This window comes from Grus americana, chromosome 1, assembly GCF_028858705.1.
Source record: "Grus americana isolate bGruAme1 chromosome 1, bGruAme1.mat, whole genome shotgun sequence".
Taxonomy (NCBI): Eukaryota; Metazoa; Chordata; class Aves; order Gruiformes; family Gruidae; genus Grus; species Grus americana.
In genome coordinates this window covers 44,944,528-44,966,341 of record NC_072852.1, presented here as the reverse complement: position 1 = coordinate 44,966,341, position 21,814 = coordinate 44,944,528, and the positions used below count along the sequence as shown (strand labels likewise).

General features: G+C 39.0%; 1 protein-coding gene across 1 annotated transcript in view; it reads right to left on the bottom strand.

The window, feature by feature from the left end:
- Window positions 1-21,814, bottom strand: part of OTOGL (otogelin like) — a 102,480-nt gene that overhangs the window by 17,179 nt on the left and 63,487 nt on the right. Inside the window, exons 33-46 of the mRNA XM_054812800.1 lie at window positions 20,571-20,849; window positions 19,827-19,944; window positions 16,045-16,124; window positions 14,598-15,100; window positions 12,271-13,545; window positions 11,409-11,586; window positions 9,491-9,633; window positions 8,150-8,173; window positions 7,189-7,281; window positions 6,359-6,548; window positions 3,221-3,435; window positions 1,476-1,617; window positions 946-1,131; window positions 242-454 (exon numbers count right to left, since the gene is read on the bottom strand). Of these exons, the coding sequence (XP_054668775.1) occupies window positions 242-454; window positions 946-1,131; window positions 1,476-1,617; window positions 3,221-3,435; window positions 6,359-6,548; window positions 7,189-7,281; window positions 8,150-8,173; window positions 9,491-9,633; window positions 11,409-11,586; window positions 12,271-13,545; window positions 14,598-15,100; window positions 16,045-16,124; window positions 19,827-19,944; window positions 20,571-20,849 (3,639 nt within the window). The remainder of the gene's footprint in view (window positions 1-241; window positions 455-945; window positions 1,132-1,475; window positions 1,618-3,220; window positions 3,436-6,358; window positions 6,549-7,188; window positions 7,282-8,149; window positions 8,174-9,490; window positions 9,634-11,408; window positions 11,587-12,270; window positions 13,546-14,597; window positions 15,101-16,044; window positions 16,125-19,826; window positions 19,945-20,570; window positions 20,850-21,814) is intronic.

The following is a 21,814-nucleotide window of genomic DNA, read 5'->3' as shown; positions in this document are numbered from 1 at the left end:
AAAAATTCATTTTTTAACAGAAGTTTTGTTTCACTAGTGGACTTTTGAGAAAACAGATTATTTCAGTGAGTCAGTTCTTAGCAAGAAAAGAAGCCTGCTTTGCTGGCCCAACCAGCCACAAGTACCTAAAAATAACTTCTGAAAAACATTACCTTGAGCCCTGTCTAAGGATTGTCATCTGCCATTGAATGTCAAGCACTTACCTTATGCTTCTGTTACTGAAAACAAGCGTGGTACATACCACAAACTTTCTTTGGACAGCAAGCTCTCTCTTCGATGACATGGACGATAACTTCCCCTTCCCTTTCACAGACTGGTGGTGGATCCTCGTTGCATTCAGGTTCTACAGCAACAACACTTCCATTTTCTAAACAGTTGTACATGCAACAGCCTCTCATGGACCCATTCCAGATCTCCCCAGCAGAGCGGGGTTGTCCTTTGTTATCTGTACATGCTGAGAGAAAAAACATTATATCCCTTCAACAAGTAGAGAGCACAGATTTCCTACAAGCAGCTATGAATTATATAAAATTATTGCATAAAATAAGAGTGCTGTGGAGCATTATGATCAAGGAATCCAAGAAAAGATGATGATCTTAAAACCCCCAAATGAACAAATGCTTTCCTATGGGTGAAAATAAATACTGAGTGTAAGGGGAAGAACCTACTCATGCTATTCCTTCCTGAGTGCTCCAGGAAAGAAAGTCTGGGAGCTACAGAAGAATGACCATAATTTTTCCCCAACAGAAGTACATCAGCACTAGGTCTTGAATCCAAGTGAACTGAACGCACAAACTGCTGTAGCTTGAGATAAAACTAAGCTCTGTGGAAGGGAGCTGTACCAGATTCAAACTTACTGAGGACTGACACAGAACTTAAATATCGCTTACACTGAGCTGTGGTTAATATCATAACTACAAAACCACTCTCTCCTGCTGCACTTACCACATTTTTCTTCTGGTATACAGAGGTCAGAGTCCGTTCTATGCAGAATAGTGCCGTTTTTACACACACAGTCTTCCCTTAAATAGGAACAGGAAGAATCTTCATAGAACCATTTATTCAAGCATGTCTTGGCTTCACAGGGTTGCACACAAGGCTGGTATTCCTTGCCCTCAGGACAACTCAATGCTGCAAGTCATAAAAATAGGACATTGATTGCTGCTGTTATTTTTTCAGCATTTCATTGGATAAACAGTTAGTAAGAACAAGTGAGTAGTGTATCATAGAAAGCATACATTTATATTTTTAACAATACTTTAGGTAAGCAACTCATTCAACCAAGATTAAAATTGATTCAGGACACTTCAACTAAAACAATACATCTTAAGAACTTGTACCCTGATTTACTAATGCTGTGGTAGAATGAGATGTTACTTCCAATAACAATAGAAAGAAATGTATTTTTAACTCATCACTAAACACTGCAGCAGTATAAAACCACATTGGGGTATAGAACATAGTTATCTGCTTACAACAGTAATCAGGTGTCCTCCATTTAATGCAGATGTTGTGCTTGTTGCATAAAGTCACATATGCAGAAAGTGCATCACACTCATAATTCCAAAAATAAGTACTATTAATCCACATCTTCTCACAAAACTCCTGTGGTGACACCTAGAAACATATTGTAATTCAGAATTAACAAGTAGACAAGCTTTCTGTAATTAAAATACATTATTAATTACAAGAAATAATACGGTCTAAAGTAAAAAATATTATTTTTTTTTTCAGAACACTCATTCTGCAAAACTTAAACTGCCAGAACTTTTTAAGCTCATTAGTAGGCACAGAACACAGTCCTAATGAGACTGTCACACTGCTTACAAGAACTTTTGCACTTTAGCCCTGTCAGCTAAAAGTCAACAATCTCAGCTAAACATTGCTGCTACACCTTCTACAAATTCCTGATGTGAACAAATTATTACTTTATATTGATGACTCTGTTACCTATCCTTGCCCACTTGCTTCATGGCTGTGAAGTGCACAGTACACTCCATCCCCTCTGGCTCTGCCACCATCAGGTATATGAAAGAAAACAAATTTCATAATGGATGAACCAAATGCTTAGTAATTTTGATGCTATGTCAGGTTTTGCTATAAACCAGGAAAAGATGCAATTGCATTGTATCTGAGGCTATGAGAGTTCTCCTGGAAGTACATACGAAGTAGGAGTTCTGACCGTTCACATTCCTTTAATTATTTTAAAATGAAATGTGTTAAAATAATTATGAAAAGTATCCTGCTACCCTCTGGTGCTACTCTCCTGTCTTGATTCCAGACTCCTTACCACTGCTCCCTCTCATTAAGTTTCTGTGGCAAATATCTATTAATTTTTTTTTTTTTTAAATCTCTTTAACCCTTTCCTTTCAGAAGAACTCCCTCCACTTTTTTCTACCTGGGGAAAGTGAGGAGAGGTCTTGGGAGTTTGAAGGAAGGGGCTCAACTGCCTGCAATACCTTTAACAGCATTTGTCTGTGATGAAAACCGAAAAATAACACAACACAAATCGAGGGTGGAAAGGCAGAACAGCAAGAAGTGAATCAGGAATCTGGATGCATCTATCTCTGCGGAAGAAAGGGTCACTTGAGTAATTAATCCTTTTTATTTTCAATTAAGTGGGAAGTATGTCAGACCTCAGAGATTTGGGGCTTCCTCATTTCCCATTCCCATTTCCCACCTCTAGTGGTAGTCTGCATGCCACAGCTGTATTCCCTGCAGAAAATACTGTGTCCAGAAACAAATGATAAGGATATCTGTAAGAAATGCTACCAAATTGTCAATGTGATACTGACTCTGGCAAAGTTTAACTAGATTTTTTTTTGGTCCAATTAATCTCAAACTGCATGAGTTGCTGTTGTATGCAGCAGAAGCACAAGGCTTTCAGTTCTAGTGACCAGTGCCAAGCATTTATTAAAAATAACTCTTTTGGAATGCATTTGTGTTGAGATGATGACCTGGTGTCTTTCTTTGAGCTTTGCCTACCCAATAATTTAAAAACCAGCATAATAGCATAGAGATCCACATAGATGTGTGTTTACAATGAACAACATTACAAAAGTATTAAAGCCAACATGACAGAGGTATTAAAGCCACCCATCCAGTTGCCAATTCATGAAAATAAGCAAAACAAAAAATGTGCATATCTCTCTCACTTTTTTCTTAACTATACATCTTTTATTTAATTTGCACCTGGAATTTCTCTGATTTTCGTACTCACTTTTTTGTGACAAGGGACAAAAATGCTTCTGTTTAACAGTTCCATACAGTATGTGCAGTTATCTTCAGTACAGTTTTTTACTGGCCTCCTGGTTGTTACATCAAGTGATTTCTCAATTTCCCAACTCTTAATGAACATTTCGATTTCCTCCATATTTGTAATTATAGTCCTGTTTTGCATTTTCAGGTCATCAGTAGGGTCTCCATTACACACCCCTGGAGACAGAACATCACATTCAAAGCATGAACAGACATGTCATATTACTTCCTTTGGGAAAGAAAAGTGCGCTTCATAAGGTAAGATTAACACTGCAAGAGGCTCACCTGTGAGACTTAGTCATCTGATATTTTAAATGAAAGCAGCTATATGTCCACTCTAGTTCCAACTTTCTACTTGTCATTTTAGTTGTCAGCTCAATGGTTTAGCAAAACAAGTAGATCATACAATACAAGTAATGATGTTTTTCCCAATAATGAATTAACTTTTGAGAAAAACTGCTACCAAAATGTGCTGTTGAATGTAGCAAATTCATGACACCAGACTCTGATCTCATTCTACTGAATAGCAATCAGCTCCATAGGAGTAAATGTAGATGGCTCTCAAATTAACTACACATCACTGATGATTTGACACTATATTGAAATCTAATTGAACATTCTAAATGCAAGAAGTTATGAAAGGAATCTTTCTATGAAAAAATTGCTTTCTCTAGAGAAAATGTTTTTTTTTTTAATTTATTAATACAAAACCACTGAAAAAAAAGGCCCCACCCAAACCCCTGACATCCATTGGCTAGCTGAATTCATTATTGTATGTATTCAGTTAATTCATCAATGAAAACGTATACTTCCTACAACCACATAACAAGTCATTAATGCCAAAATTTGAACCTTCATAATAGTGTTTTACGTCCCAGCGACTGATCAACCAAAGTTCCTATATCCTTTTTTCACTTTCCTTCTTCATTTCTATCCACACCCTAAGTCCTTGGCCTTCATGCTTCCAGCCCTGCATCCTGATGCTCTCCAAGATCTCTTGTTAGAACTAGGCTAGCGTGGCATGCCAGGCTCTGTTATTCTCTCAGACAGCATGGAGAAATATAGAAGATGGTATTTGCATGATAGGAAGCATTTGACAGTAGCACTGCTTTCCAGGATTCTTAACACTTCTGCTTCTTGCTGCTGTCCTAATGCCATCCCACGAACTGTACTGGTGTTACAGAATTGCAGAATCAATAAAAATAAAGCAAATTTACCACATAGTCCCTCAGGTTTTTTCAATATGAGAAGGAGAGGATAGGAGAATCACGGACTGGAACAAACAGCAGAAAATAGGAAAGAAACACTAAAGGAGGCTTCAGACTTTACTGCAAAATATCAGGTAGAGCAACCCTTTACAGTGGAGGTTGGGGTTGTCTGCACAGTCTTCCTCTTTCTGTCTTTTCATGCAACAAAGAGTAACTATTCTATAATCTTTGAAGCTCAACGTGAGCCGGCAGTGTGCACTCGCAGCCCAGAAAGCCAAACATATCCTGGGCTGCATCAAAAGAGGTGTGACCAGCAGGTCGAGGGAGGTGATCCTGCCCCTCTACTCAGCTCTTGTGAGACCCCACCTGGAGTACTGCATCCAGCTCTGGGGGCCCCAGTACAGGAGAGACATCAAGCTGTTGGAGCGAGTCCAGAGGAGGGCCACAAAGCTCATCAGAGGGCTGGAGCACCTCTCCTATGAGGACAGGCTGAGAGAGTTGGGGTTGTTCAGCCTGGAGAAAAGGCGGCTCCAGGGAGATCTAATTGCGGCTTTCCAGTACCTAAAGGGGCCTACAGGAAAGCTGGAGAGGGACTGTTTGTCAGGGAGTGTAGTGACAGGACAAGAGGTAATGGGTTTAAGCTGAAGGAGGGTCGATTTAGATTAGATGTTAGAAAGAAATTCTTCACTGTGAGGGTGGTGAGGCACTGGAACAGGTTGCCCAGGGAAGCTGTGGATGCCCCATCCCTGGAAGTGTTCAAGGCCAGGCTGGATGGGGCTTTGGGCAACGTGGTCTAGTGGAGGGTGTCCCTGCCCATGGCAGGGGGGTTGGAACTAGATGATCTTTGAGGTTCCTTCCAACCCAAACCATTCTATGATTCTATGATTCTATGATTCCTACATTTGATCTCATCTCATCCCAGCCTTTTTCAGCGTGCATAGAGAAGATGGCATGATAGTGGGAAAAGATACAGGGCCAGCATTCGCCTGCTGTCACTAGATCTAGGAGAACTTTCCTTTTGTTCAAGCAGAATATAGCAATTGATTTTAAACACTTAATTTGTTTATATGTATATCTAAACCATATCTGAATTTTTTGGTTTGTTTTTAAAATTAAGAGCGGTTTAAAAGATTATAAAAGTTCATTTTCCTGTTCAATATGGGGTAGATTCTGTAAAATGACAATGCACCAGAAAATGAACATTTATGATAGAATGAAAATAACTGTAAAATACCTGCTTACACTTTTCTATATAATTCATACTGGCAGAGGTATAAAAAGGCTACCAGGGAAGACTGAAACATGCTAAATTTACTGTCATTGTAATTTAAGTCTGAGACACCTCAGCACAGTTTTGGACCCTAGATCCAATCTTAAGAGGTCTGAATTTGGATTCACCATCCTCAGGAGACTTGGGCCTTTCTCAAGACACATCTTTTAGCAGTATTTGCACAGCAATAAGCTGCCACTGCTAACATCTGACAGTTATTGTCTTCTCCCATAATCACTGAAATATACTGTTACTACCTGAACTTCTTCAGCAGCCACTTCTCCATTGAAAATTTTCCCCTTTTCTCTACTTGACTTCAACAATATTCTTAAACACAGGCAGAGATGAGTACATTTTTTAAAAGTTAATTAGATACAATGTACTGATTATTACGTGCTCTGAAAAACTACTTTATTAGGAAGCAGTGCTTTGAAACAGAATTACTGATTTATTATTATCAATTAATAGAAATTCACAATACCACCTCAAATAGGATTGTCAGTGTAGTTAATATGGGTCACAAGGAGAGCTATAGGGTCAGCAGGTCACAGACCCAAAAGGGAGATGTAAATTTTAAATGGGAAATTATCAAATAAGAAAAAAACTGCCACCATAGCCTCACCACAAAGTCCTTCTGTCTTCATCGATGTGTTGGAGTGTAATCCGTACTGTATATCTATGATGCCTGTAATGTGAGCCCACTTGATGCTAATACCAGCTGGGGTATTGATGACGTACATTGCACCAGTATCCTGAATACTCAGTCCTTCTTTTGAAAATGGTAATGATTGAATTACAGAATCCACGACTACCTAAAATAAACCAAATACATTTTAGCGATAAAAACAGATTGCAAAGATGTATTTTATCTGTCTGTACATCTTATAGCAAAAGATATTTTTATAGTCTCTGCCACATATAATAACAGTCACAGTGCTTAAATCACAGAGCTTCCCGTCAGTACCATTTCCTATAACTGCAAATGAAGTAGAAAAAATGATACAGAAATCTTTTCTAATTAAGGAAGGAATAAATCTTATTTATCACATATCGTATGATAAAACAACAAAAAAACCTGATCCCAATTATTCAAAGTTATCTGTTCTGACCTGTTATTGACTAGCAGGAAAGGCAGCTTGGAACATTTCTGTTCGGTTCTAGGTTATCTGGAAATACAGTCTCAAGTATAAATGACTTTTGCAGCTTCTTTAAAATCTCAAAAGAACTTTGAAGTGTTATTTTGGATAAATGACATATAAGTGAAACATGGTATCAGAAACGTATATTTTTTGCTTCTAGCACACCATGAATTACTGGGAACCTGAACTGCAAAGGTAATCCTAATTCTGTAGTACATTCACTGTAAGTCTGATCTATTGCATTCTACAACAGAATAGCTCTCCAGCTATCTTTTAAGTGTACACATGCTATACACTGGTGATATATACTTACTTTTCTTGCTAAACGATTGATAAGTAATTTATATGCCTGTGTCGTTACATTTAATTTCTTAAAACAGAGCCCTGAAGTGCTTGCAGGGGGAACCTTGAAAGAAAAGTGACAGACAAGTTTAGTTACTATTATAGTGATACGATACTTCAATACAATACAATTTAGTTACTATTGCAGTGATAGGACAAGGGGTAACGGTTTTCAAGTGAAAGAGGGTAGCTATAGATTAGATATTAGGAAGAAATTCTTTACTGTGAGGGTGGTGAGACACAGGAACAGGGTGCCCAGCAGGTCAAGGGATGTGATTCTGCCCCTCTACTCTGCTCTTATGAGACCCCACCTGGAGTACTGCATCCAGCTCTGGGGGCCCCAGTACAAGAGAGACATGGAGCTGTTGGAGCGAGTCCAGAGGAGGGCCACAAAGCTGATCAGAGGGCTGGAGCACCTCTCCTGTGAGGACAGGCTGAGAGAGTTGGGGTTGTTCAGCCTGGAGAAGAGAAGGCTCCAGGGAGATCTAATTGCAGCCTTCCAGTACCTGAAAGGCACCTACAGGAAAGATGGTGAGGGACTGTTTGTCAGGGAGTGTAGTGACAGGACAAGGGGTAATGGGTTTAAACTCAAAGAGGGCAGATTTAGATTAGATATTAGGAAGGAACTCTTTACTGTGAGGGTGGTGAGGCACTGGAACAGGTTGCCCAGGGAAGCTGTGGATGCCCCATCCCTGGAAGTGTTCAAGGCCAGGTTGGATGGGGCTTTGGGCGATGTGGTCTAGTGGAGGGTGTCCCTGCCCATGGCAGGGGGGTTGGAACTAGATGATCTTTGAGGTTCCTTCCAACCCAAACCATTCTATGATTCTATGATTACTATTGTTTTTCTAATTCTGTACCAGTGCTATAGGGATTTTTTTCAATATGCCTAATATTAATGTATTTTATAAGTAGTAAAAGAAAGAAGTACTCACTAGTTTTCTTATTGAATTTGCACTCTGGAAAACATTAAAAAATAGATTAGAAGAAGTGTAATGATATTCAGCAGCATTCTTATTTGGCAAAAAGAAATTGACTGTTTTCTTTGTGTTTGAAGTTCTTCTACAATCAGCTTAATAATTAAACAAATCTAATATATTCCTTAGAAATAATAAAAAATACACATTTCCTAGCTTATGTAGTGCACCTTTCTATGAACTATTTTTAGAAACTTGATTTTACATGGGTAATACAGAAAAGAGAACACAATCACCTGAACATGTTGAATTAAAAATACATAGAAATACAATGGTCATGCCAATAAAATCCCGTGCCCTAACTTTGATAAAACTACTATTTTAACAAGTCATCTTTCTGCACAAGATTGCAGCTTGTATATACCATACCTTTGCTGGCTTTTAACTAAACAGGTTTAACATGAGAGCAACTCATTACCAGTGTCACGAGATTCAGCATATGCTGCAAAGCCCTTTCAAAAAATATTTCTTAAAGAACTACAGCTACAGACTTCTAAAGCTCATCTGCCTATATGTGAGCTGCATTCACACCTTTAGACTGCAACCAAGTAACTGTGAAGACAGCAATTTAAAAAAAAACTTCTAAAGTAAGACTCGGGACTTAAAAATCAAGTGTACAGTTACCCAGTGAGAGTAGATAAGAGACCAAACAGGGATGGGAAGGAAAGAAGCTTGATGAAGTTCCTCATCAGGAACTTGTTTATCCACAAATCAAAGATGGAAGTAGAATCCAGGTGTTCTAGGGTTGCATAAATTAGGACTATGGACAATGCAAAGGAAAATTATGCACAGACTCTAAGGATGAGACTGACGTGACCTAAGCTGGCAGTCTAAAAATAAAGTGGCTGCATCATCTCGGTAGGCAATGCAGAGAGTTAGACAACTACAAAGAAAACTCATCACACTAATCTCAAACTCATTGACACCTTCCTAAAATAACTACAAAAGATTTTTGTGACTATTCCAAATATTTTAGTATTTTAATCATATTGTAAAGCATAAATTCAGGGCATCAAGATGATTTGTGGCTGGAGACAAAGTTATGCCCCCCCGATAATTTAAAAGGAACCTACATTTCGATTTCCTTATAATATAACAATTACTATTTTACCTGAGATAAAATTCTTTTATCTAGAGAGCATGATGAAACATGCTTCTTGAAAATTAAATAACTTGTCATTTTGCAATAGGTACAGATTTTATCTGAGAGTTTTAAGTGATAGATTTTTTGAGTTTCATACCTATAACACAAAAGTCCTAGAAACTATTACGATTATTGTGGAAATGCAAGAATCTTACCTGATTAGCAGGACATTTTTCAATATGAGCAACAACAATTTCTCCTGGTAACTTGACTAAAATATAGGAAGCCATATTACAGAGGGCTATGTTGTTTCCATCGAATGTAATAACACTCAGCTCAGATAGTACAGAACATTGACCTAAGAAAGAACTGTCATTTAATGAGGTTACCACAAAACTGAATACAAGGCATTTCTAAAAACTCAGTTTTAGCCATATTTGCTTTCATATGAGATACATTCATATATATGTTGTATTATATATGTTCATATAAATATACATTCATTATAGAGAGGGATCCGGACAGGCTGGATTGAGGCCAACTGGATGAGGTTCAGCAAGGCTCAGTGACGAGTCCTGCACTTGGGTCACAACAACCCCATGCAGCCCTACAGTCTTGGGGATGAGTGACTGGAAAGCTGCCCAGCAGAAAAGGACCTGGGGGTGTTGGTCAACAGCCAGATGAATATGAGCCAGCAGCGTGCCCAGGTGGCCAAGAAGGCCAACAGCATCCTGACATCTATTAGAAGCAGTATGGCCAGCAGGACTGGGGAAGTGATCGTCTCCCTCTACTCAGCACTAGAGAGGCCACACCTCAAGTACTGTGTTCAGTTTTGGGCCCCTCACTACAAGAAGGACTTTGAGGTGCTGGAGCATGTCCAAAGAAGGACAACAAAGCTGGTGAAGGGTCTAGAGACCACAAGTCTTATAAGAAGCAGCTGAGGGAACTGGGGTTGTTTAGCCTGGAGAAAAGGAGGCTGAGGGGAGACCTTATCGCTCTTTACAACTACCTGAAAGGAGGCTGTAGCCAGGTGGGTGTCGGTCTCGTCTCCCAAGTAACAAGTGATAGGACAAGAGGAAATGGCCTCAAGTTGTGCCAGGGGAGGTTTAGATTGGATGTTAGGAAAAATTTCTTCACTGAAAGGGTTGTCAGGCATTGGAACAGGCTGCCCAGGGAAGTGGTTGAGTCACCATCCCTGGCGGTATTTAAAAGATGTGTAGATGTGGTGCTTAGGGACATGGTTTAGTGGTGAACTTGGCAATGCTAGGTTAACGGTTGGACTTGATGATCTTAAAAGTCTTTTCCAATCAAAACAGTTCTATGAATCTATGATTTTATGATTCTATGATTCTATGATATATTGATGACCTTGTTCTCCAAACAGCATACTGAGCCATAAGCAGAAGGAAGAATCTTACGTTACTCAGTCGAAATACCTTAACCCGCTCCTATGTGTCTAGGATAGGGGAGAAATTTGAAATTGATGAAAATTTTCACTTAAGTCAATGTTTTATGGGCAAGGTCAATGAATCTGTACATTGTCAGATAAAATATATGCATTAAAATATACATATTTTTGAGATGCTGATAAGAAGAGACTGATCTGTCCTATCTTGAGACAAATATTTAAAAGTGTGATATTGCTTTCAGTAATGCGGCACGGTTTTTAATATGCGTTCTCTTTGGTCTTTTTTTCCCTTGGCAGACAGTCATCTGCCAGTTTCTACAGTTTCTAAATATGAGTAAAAACTGCAGTTAGAGTTAACTGAAATTTGGGGGTTCTGTCTTTCAGAAAATGCAAGTACTTAATTTGTTTTCTTCACAAAATGTTGAAATCTCAACATTTCTACTGATAGAAATTCTGTAAAGTCTCAGCTGGAAAATGTTGATGTTCATGTTGCAGATTTCCTTTCAATGTTTTCATTCAAAACAAAATATGTTGACTCTTTTGAATGTTAATTCAAAGATACCGAAATATTCATTATATTTCATTCTGTTTTGCTGATGAACAGCTCTTTTAAATTCATTCCAGTATTCAACCTCATATTCTGACTGTAACAAACCCTTACTTTATTACTTGAAATTTACAGATCAAGGCTCTGTGTTGTATTTAAAAATAAAACAGTGACTTACAGGGACATTCCCATTCTGGGCAACAACTATCAGTGTTAACTTGAACTGGCATTCCTCGAAAACCACAGTCTGGCTTCTGCACATCCTTAGGGCAGTTCCTTGAAAGGTTGTATAACATCCAACCCATATTTACACATACATACTGGCTACATTTGTCAACAGGTTCAAGGTATCTTGGCTGTCATATAAGGAAAAAACAACAGGAAACAATTTTACATTCATTGCCCTTATGAAGTCTAAGTGATCACTTGTTCATTGCCCTGCTCTGAGACAGAATCAGCGTATCTATGTGAGCCCTCATCAGCTATTTTGGAATGAATTGCTTTTGTGTGGTTGTAACAGGTGATAATGATGCCCATCCATTCACCCCCACCCTTCCTATTCCATCTAGCTTTGGTGGAATACTCTATCATCTAAAGTGTTGTGCATTGAGGCTACATAGTATATTCAGTAATAATCTGAAGCATTTTAAGAAATACAGAATCATGCATTCCCATCATTTAAAACCCTATGACAAAGAAACAAACAGAATAAAGACAGGGTGAGACTATGCAGAAACCCCAAAATTCCATGGGTAAGGGCTTTATCTGCACCTCAGAAATATATTTTGCTATCTAGAATCAGCACATAGCTTTAAAAGCCATTTTTTTCCAGAGCAATACATCCAAGTTGCAGAATATACCAGGGCAGTGTAAGAGCAACTACACAACAATCCTCTAAGAATAACCGAGTTTTTTAAAATACAAATAAAAATAAAAATAGGAGATATTTAAAATCTCTGGTATTATATACATAGTGTAACAGAATGGACTGAAAAGCAATATGTATTTTAACGCATATGAGCAAGTAAAACTGATCATACCACACATTCAGAAGATGTAGACATCAGTGTATGCGCCATTGTACCAAAGGAAGCCTTTTCAGCTATAGCTGACATTGTTTCTGTGCTTGCCAGAGAAGTCTGTGTTTCCACAGGCAGAGCCGTTCCACCACTAGAATGAGATAAAACTATTATAGGTCTGGTCTGCAGTTGTGTGGGCTCTGTTAGACTGAAATAAGGTTTAATGGGTTTTTGTGTTGAGATTTTGGACCAATCTGATGTCATTACATCTGGAACTCCAGAAAGAGAGAGATTTTTTACTGACGTTGTATTTCTTGAAAAAGGCAAACTCTGAACTGCAGATACTGTCAAATAAGGCAGGAAAGATTTCTCAGTTGTGGTTGATTTTGTCTTGGTAACATTTCTTTGCTCATGTGAAGTCTGACCACTTTCTAAAATATCCACAGTTCTTTCAAATGAGGTTGTATATTTAACTTCTGAAGCTGTAAATGAGGTACTCTTCATCCGTGATAATGGACTTGTAGTACCAGATGTTTTCATGATCATCATCTTTGGAGTTTCTTTAGTGCTCTGTGAAGCTTGAGTTGCTGCAGATGTAAATAAAGATTTGTGTGACACATGCATGGGTGTTTCTATGGTGGTAGGAACTGAAACTGAAGCCATATAAAATTCCAAATCAGCAACAAAAGAAGCATTGGTTTTTGTAGTAATCCTAGATGCTACAGTAGTGCCAGAAGCAACTAATAAACTGGCTGAAGAGCTAGGTGGTATTTTTGCAAAAATATAAGGTGCTTTTAAGGATGTAGCATTCACTGTTGTGTTCGTGACCATTGGTGTAGTGGATTGAGCGATGATTCCAGCTGATTTGGCTGATATTGTTCCATCTTCTTCTGAGCTTACCGAAGAACTCTGTTTTCCTAGAGAAACAGTAGAGATATGAATGGTCTTAGGAGGAGGTGAAGACACAGAGACCCTGCTGGACTGGCTTTCTAAAGTGGCTTCAGGAGTTGTAGGCATTAGTAAAGGGGGCATTATAATAATGGATGTTTTTAGCGCTCCTGAAAGGCTGTTAGAAGGGCTTATGTTTAAAGTGAATGTAGAAAAATCTACAGAAGTTGCAAAGTCTATAACTGGACTTTCTGAGGTTTCTTGTGTATCTAGAGATGAAACTGGTGTTTGGGTAGCAGTTATATTTTGTGTTAATGATGATGTCCTACTGAACATGGGAATCAATAAAGAACTTGTAGTATTGAATGTCACATAAGATGGTACTGATGCTGATAACAAGATGATGAACTTGTAAGAGAAGGATCTTTAGGAATGAAAGTGCCTGAATGAAAGTGCCACAGGGTCAGTTTTCAATTCTGTATGTGAACTGCTTGGGTACTCTAATTTCTGAAGTGGTTATTAATGTCACATTTAGAGGTAATACCAATGTCCTAAGAGGGAAGACTGTAGACATAATGGATTTCTTTGGCTTTTTAGAAATGGATGACACTGAAAAGGAATTGGTGGGTATTATGTATTTATTTTCTGCTGAGGCTTTACTTGCTATAGACGTATCAGAGAATTTTGGATTGACTAGAAGAGTGGAAGCAGTGGAAGGCACTTTATGAAGACTTTTGGAGGCAACAGTGACATCTGCCATAGCTTTGGGCTTCAGGGAGGTAATCAGAGAATGCCCTGGTACAGATACTGTGCATGTTACAGAAGGACTCAATGAAGTGTTTACAGGGATTCGAGAAGCAACTTGAGGTGAAGACACAGTCATTATGGGCAAAGCAGAAGAAATACTGCCTTTTATTAATGGAGATGTCTGCTTGGGAACAGTCGCTGAAATTTCCACTGCAGATAAAAATGGCTTTGGAGAAAAGCTAGCTAAAGAACTTGCATTTAATGATATCAGAGAAGTTTTAGACAAGAGTTTTGCTGTTTCAAAATATAAAGCTGTGATTGAGGAAAACTTGTCTCAAAGCTAGCAAATCTAGTAGCCATAGGAATATGAGGAGCAGTTGAAGTCAGTGCAGAAATGGGTGTTGGGCAAACTGCAGTTTGACTGATGCCAGACCTATTTCTAACAACAGACAAAGTAGACATAGGAGAAGTAGATGTGCTTAGTGTCAACTGTGAACCTAGAAGAAATACAGGTCTTGTGAAAGTTGCTCTGTCAGCCAGAAAGGCAGAAAAAGACACTTCAGAGGACACTGCTGCTGCTCCCTTAGAATGACTTACTGAAGGACTCCTACTCTTCCCAATCCCTGCAGGCAGCTCAGAAGTGACAAAAGATGGCTTGGAGGTTAAAGTTGTTAATGCTGAGTGGTTGATGTTTCAAGTGGAAATGGAACTACCACTAGGGAAGTGGATGTTAATAATGCAGAACCTGTTGGAATAGGATTTGCACTGAGCAGGGTTGTTGGAGTTGCTATTGTAATGGGTAAAGTTATAGATGCAGTAGAACTGACAGTATGTGATATGACTGCTGAGGCTTGAAAAGCAGTTGGAAAATCTGTTGAAGAAGTGAGTTTGGAAAGGACAGTAGGGCTGGCTGTGCTGTGAAGTACATCAGAAGGCTGCACTGTACTTGGTAATGAAAAAGTTGAATAGGCAGCTGCATTAGATGCTTCCGATGAATAAAAGTCTGTAATGGACTGTGCCGACATATTCATTCCGCTTAAAGTTGTGTTTGCTTTCATGGTTATTTTGGGTGTCACACTGGTATGAGTTGACTCAGTCCCTGAAGTTTCAAGTAAAGGAGGTGTCTGAGGAAATCTCTCCGTGGAAGCACCCATGTGAGAAATTAACAATGAAGGTTTTGTTCCAGTTGCTGATTCTGTAGGTGTCACAGGTATGCCTAAAAGGAAAAATGCATGTTTCACTGTCTTTTATGGATTATTGGTAAAGCAAAATAGCAACATCTATCTCTACTCAAGTCCCATTTAAATATTAGCAAATCAGAGCACCATTTTGCTGAGAAGATAACGTGCCAGTGGTTCCTTGTTGCCTGATGATTTTTAGGAACTCAGCTGACTCAAGAAGTTTTCTAATTTTCTTTAAAAATGGAGTAGTTAATTTTTTATTGTTAGTGAAAACCTTGATTTTGCAGAGCAGTTTTAAAGCAACAAGGGAATTCCATGCAAAATTTAGTAAATCGAAAATATAAAATACTTGGAAGAGACATAGTATAGAATATGTTATCTTTTATATCTTTGGAAGGTAGTATACTATATGAGATAACTTTGCACTAGCAAATATCAAACATAACGTATTTAATTCAAAACTTGTAAAATAAAATAAGAGACAGCATTAAAGTGTAATTGTTATGTTAAAAGAATACTGTATCCCCAAAATAAGCAAATAATGTGGTAACTTCACACAGCAGAAGTTATGAAATAGATGTACTGAATTTGTTAGTGGTGGCTCATCAGTTGAAAAGTCTGAACTTTTTGCCACAGAAATATTTCTTCCATTTGGGATCTTTCTCTCATATACATATTATATACTAGCAGCATATAGTAAAATATACTTGTGATGAGTATAACACCATCACAAAAGGTTGATTTTAGCACACATTTAAAGAAATGAAAGAATTCAACTTTAGATATGGCTTGTTTGGATGTAGGAGAGATATTTTGGATGTCTGGGAATGGAGTCTCTGTCCCAGAGAGACATTCTTCAACAGAAAGGTGTTCTAGTAAAGCATTTAATAAAAAACAACAATGTACATTTGATTAAAACATTTCCTGGGATCTCTAGAGTTACTGATAAGATTAGACTGATATAATAAAATATACTTACAGTCTTCTGGATAAACACATTTAAGTGTGACCTCATCAAGGATCATGTTTTTTGGACAGTATGGCAAGCATCCTTCAACCCTTCAAAATATTTTATAGTTAATTCTAAAGCTACAGTAGAAATATAAATTAATTTTAGAATCATAGGATCATTGAATCGTTTAGGTTTGAAAAGACCCTGAAGATTAATGAGTCCAACAGTAAACCTGACACTGCCAAGTTCACCACTAAACCATGTCCCTAAGCACCACATCTACACATCTTTTAAATACCGCCAGGGATGGTGACTCAACCACTTCCCTGGGCAGCCTGTTCCAATGCCTGACAACCCTTTCAGTGAAGAAATTTTTCCTAACATCCAATCTAAACCTCCCCTGGCACAACTTGAGGCCATTTCCTCTTGTCCTATCACTTGTTACTTGGGAGACGAGACCGACACCCACCTGGCTACAGCCTCCTTTCAGGTAGTTGTAAAGAGCGATAAGGTCTCCCTTCAGCCTCCTTTTCTCCAGGCTAAACAACCCCAGTTCCCTCAGCTGCTTCTTATAAGACTTGTGGTCTCTAGACCCTTCACCAGCTTTGTTGTCCTTCTTTGGACATGCTCCAGCACCTCAAAGTCCTTCTTGTAGTGAGGGGCCCAAAACTGAACACAGTACTTGAGGTGTGGCCTCTCTAGTGCTGAGTAGAGGGAGACGATCACTTCCCCAGTCCTGCTGGCCATACTGCTTCTAATAGATGTCAGGATGCTGTTGGCCTTCTTGGCCACCTGGGCACGCTGCTGGCTCATATTCATCTGGCTGTTGACCAACACCCCCAGGTCCTTTTCTGCTGGGCAGCTTTCCAGTCACTCATCCCCAAGACTGTAGGGCTGCATGGGGTTGTTGTGACCCAAGTGCAGGACTCGTCACTGAGCCTTGCTGAACCTCATCCAGTTGGCCTTGGCCCAGTGATCCAGCCTGTCCGGATCCCTCTGTAGAGCCTTCCTGCCCTCAAGCAGATCAACACTCTCTCCCAACTTGGTGTTGTTTGCAAACTTACTGAGGGTGCACTCAATCCCCTCATCCAGGTCATTGATAAAGATACTAAACAAAACTGGCCCCAGCACTTGTGATCAGCCACCGACTGGATTTAACTCCATTCACCACAACTCTTTGGGCCCAGCCATCCAGCCAGTTTTTTACCCAGCGAAGTGTATGCCCATCCAAGCCATGAGCAGCCAGTTTCTCCAGGAGAATGCTGTGGGAAACAGTGTCAAAAGCTTTACTAAAGTCTGAGTAGACAACATCCACAGCCTTTCCCTCATCCACTAAGTGGATCACCTTGTCATAGAAGGAGATCAGGTTAGTCAAGCAGGATCTGCCTTTCATAAACCCATGCTGACTGGGCCTGATTACCTGGTTGTCCTGTACATGCCACGTAATGGCATTCAAGGTGATCTGCTCCATAAGCTTACCCAGCAGTGAGGTCAGACTGCCAGGCCTGTACTTCCCTGGATCCTCCTTCTGGCCCTTCTTGTAGATGGGTGTCATATTTGCTAACCCCATCAAGTGGGACCTCCCTGGTTATCCAGGACTGCTGATAAATGATGGAAAGTGGCTTGGTGAGCACTTCTGCCAGCTCCCTCAGTACCCTTGGGTGGATCCCAACTGGGCCCATAGACTTGCGTGTGTCTAAATGGTGTAGGAGGTCGCTAACCATTTCCCATTGGATTATGGGGGCTTCATTCTGCTCCCTGTCCCTGTCTTCCAGCTTAGGATGCTGGGTACCTGGAAAACAATTGGTCTTACTATTAAAGACTGAAGCAAAGAAGGCGTTAAGTACCCGAGACTTTTCCTCATCCTTTGTCACTATGTTTCCCCCTCACATTCAATAAAGGATGGACATTCTCCTTAGTCCTCCTTTTGTTGCTAATGTATTTGTAGAAACATTTTTTATTGTTTTTTACAGCAGTAGCCAGATTAAGTTCTAGGGGGCTTTGGCCCTTGTAATTTTCTCCCCACACAACCTCATGACATCCTTGTAGTCCTCCTGAGTTGCCTGCCTCTTCTTCCAAAGGTCATAAGTTCTCCTTTTTTTCCCAAGTTCCAGACAAAGCTTTCTGTTCAGCCAGGCTCGTCTTCCCCACTGGTCATCTTTTGGCACATAGGGACAGCCTGCTCCTGCATATTTAAGATTTCCTTCTTGAAGAATGCCCGGCCTTCCTGGACTCCTTTGCCCTTCAGGACTGCCTCCAAAGGGACCCTGTCAACCAGTATCTTAAACAGGCCAAAGTCTGCCCTCTGGAAGTCTAAGGTGGCAGTTCTGCTGACGCCCCTCCTTACTTCTCCAAGAATCAAAAGCTCTATTATTTCATGATCGCTATGTCCAAGATGGCCTCCAACCATCACATCACCCACAAGTCCTCCTCTGTTTACAAACAACAGGTCTAGTGGGGCACCTTTACTAGTTGGCTCACTCACCAGCTGTGTAAGGAAGTGATCTTCCACACACTCCAGGAACCTCTTAGACGGTTTCCTGTCTGCTGTATTGTATTTCCACCAGACATCTGGTAAGTTGAAGTCCCCCAGGAGAACAAGGGCTAGTGATTGATTAAATTATTTCACTTTGTCAAAATGAAACATCTGAATGTCTTCCCCATTGGATTTCTGAGAACTTTCCAGTGTAATGGTCAACACAGCATTTTGAGGCATTTTAAAGTCAATAAGACATTGAATAGCACAATTCTGTTTCTAAATTGTTAATAATCAATTTGCTTAGGCTGATGAACATGATAGCTTTGGACCATTCTGCTTCCACAACCAGATGGAAGTTCAGATCTCTAAGCAGAAAGGATTCCCACAGGACAAAGACCTTCACTACAGGACCACTGTTTTACCCAGGTATGTTAATTTGAGACATTAAAATATTTAGACCAACTCCATAGAAAGTCTCATTCTTGTGCACTTTCAGCATAGAAGAGTGCAGACAAGTCCATATGTTCCCCTGCTTTTTCATTTTTAGGGGATTTTTAATAAGAAAATCATGACATTAACAACCAGTGTGCCCATATAGAAAAAGCTAAGAATACCAACAGAGAAAATTAGAAATATTAGTAGTATTCCTAATCATAAGCTGCATATGCCTAGGGAGGTAGACTAAAATTCAAAATATCATTTCTTTTCTACCACATTTTGTGCCTTGAGTTTTTAGGCATTTTTCCTTTTAGTTTGTTGTGGTTCCATAGATGCTAGGGGAGATTAGTGGAGACAGGAAATCTTGTTACTAAGTAACAAGATAACATCAGCAGTGTGAAATCCCTTGCTTCATGCCGATGAGCATCTCTTAGTATAAAGTTCCCTCCTCTTACAGGAGAGGGCGTAGTCTACCCTTAGCATTCCTACAATTTTCGATCTCTGTCATGTAAACACCAGAAAGATGTAGTCATTTACAGCATCATGGGATGCTGGTTTAAGATGTGAATACAAATCCATAGAAGGGAGCAGCCTTCATTTAATTTAATAGATTTCTACTTAACCACTACCAGAAGCTAATCCCCTGGGCTAAATACAAGCCCTCTTATTCTTGTGTTGAAAGATCACATGTAAACAGGAATATATACCATGGGAAATGAGAGGCTTGTTACAAATGTTTTCACATGACTTGTGAGAGTTGCTGACGAGTGATACTGAAATCTAGATGAGTAAAAATGAATGGCTATTGCAGCTGCAGTAATTTTCAGAAAGCACATGGTAAGCATATTACAAAAAACAACACGGCAGCAATACTGAGCTTAATTTGACTTACGGAGGAAGGAATTTACATGCTAGACCTTCAGGATCACTACATGTTTTAACACAAGGATTAGCACAAGATTCGTATCGCCATTCACACATCCTTCTGTAAGGCACAGATGCATCGAGTTCTGAGAAAAAAAGAAAAGGTATTATTTATTGATTGTGTAGTCAATAAACTATACATTTCTACTCTTTTCTATAATGCACATTGGGGTTTTCAGAAAAATTAAAAAAATGAAAACAAAGTAGAGAAATTCTTGAGAACTTTCAAATAGGTGAGATTTTGTTCATTTTCAGTTTCAAGTATTTAAAATTCAATCAAGTTAAAAGACAGTGAAGCTTCAAAGATACAAACAGCTACTCACTTTTACAACATACTCTGTTTAATAAACTTAAAAATCAGTTAAACATAGTGAAGATACTGTTGGCTGCAGGAGCAATGCAGTTACCCCATTCATTTAAAAGAATAGATATCCAGAGCTCACTAATAGGACATTAACATGCATCTCTTTGTGACATGCCACATTCATTCTGAAAGAATAAAATAATGACAATGTAGCTAAAGATAAAGTGATCATCATATTTGCAAAAATTAGAAAATAATAGCATTTGGAGGCAGGATGGAAGACAAAGACAGAATAGTAATTAAAAATAAGATAAAAAATATTTGTTACTATTGCTGATGAAAGACAAGTGCTCTGAAGGCAAGCAGAAAAACCCCCATACTTATCTCCGGGAATTATGCAAAATTTACCTTCAATACTAAAGCTACTCAAACGTTTGAATTCTTCTGAATCATTGTACTTTGCCACTTTAACACCGGACGAGGTGAGAATGATGAAAAAGCCTTTTTTACTGTGAAGTTCAAAGGCACTGAGCCCTGGACTCCAGAGGCCCTGGTGGTGGAAGAAGGTAGCTCTTCTCCGAAAGGAGGATCTTGCCTGCCAGTGTTCCAAGCCAATGGTTTCATTGTTGTGTACATAGAGAAAGTAGTTTGGTCTTTCAGCAGACTCAAGGGAAACAAGAGAGAGAGCTTCCACAAAAGAAAAAAGAAAAGAAAACATAGTAACATTTTCACAGAAAACAACCTAAAAGTGAGATTACAGTCTACATATTGGCTGTTAAGTGGCTCCTTTTAAACAACTGCTTTTCACAAAAAATATTTCCGTTTTATGTAACACCAAAAAAAAGTTTGAAATGCAGGATCTAAGAGCCACCAGAGAGCTAATCAGCTAGATCAAAACTACATTCAGCCTGCTGCTACAAGCCTTTGAAATGATTCACAAACAGTCTCAAATTGGGACTTGCTCAAATTGGGACAGTTTTTTCTCAAATTCAGAAAAATGCCTGACAGTTCAGCTATACCAAAATTTCATTAGTAAATTACATCATGCAGGTATTGTAGGAACATGCTTGACTCTACCTTGAAGTCAGGCTTTTTTTTACATTCAGTCACATCCAGAAATACAGTAAGAAAACCTGTGGCCAAATTGAAGATTCAATCTTCCGTTTGCTCTACCCGTGCCAGAAATCAAAAGTCAAGAAAATTCTCTGACAATTTAAGAACTTAGAACAAGACTGACTTCACATTTTGTTGTCAACTTGAATAAAATCTTGAAGTGCCTTTAATCTATATGAATACTATCTCATTCCTCACAGATATGAAAACTACCTGTGTACTGCATGTTTTTTTAACAATTTATATCAGTTGGAGATGTACAAGACTGAACTGATTTTTCTATTCTATGTACTTTCTCATTTCAAAATCATATCTAAACCCTTAATTTTTCCACTGCAAAACTGTCAACTGGTTGTGAATATAGTTCCAAATTTTACTGTGAAAACAGCCCTTCTCTATGTTGATTCTTAAGAGTTTGGGATTTTTTCAACGAAGTAAATTTGTGAGAAAGCAATGACAAAATCTGTATTGACTTAATTGGCACAAACCCAATATATGTGAAGAAAGGAAAAATATTTAAACATTTATTTTTGGCTGTA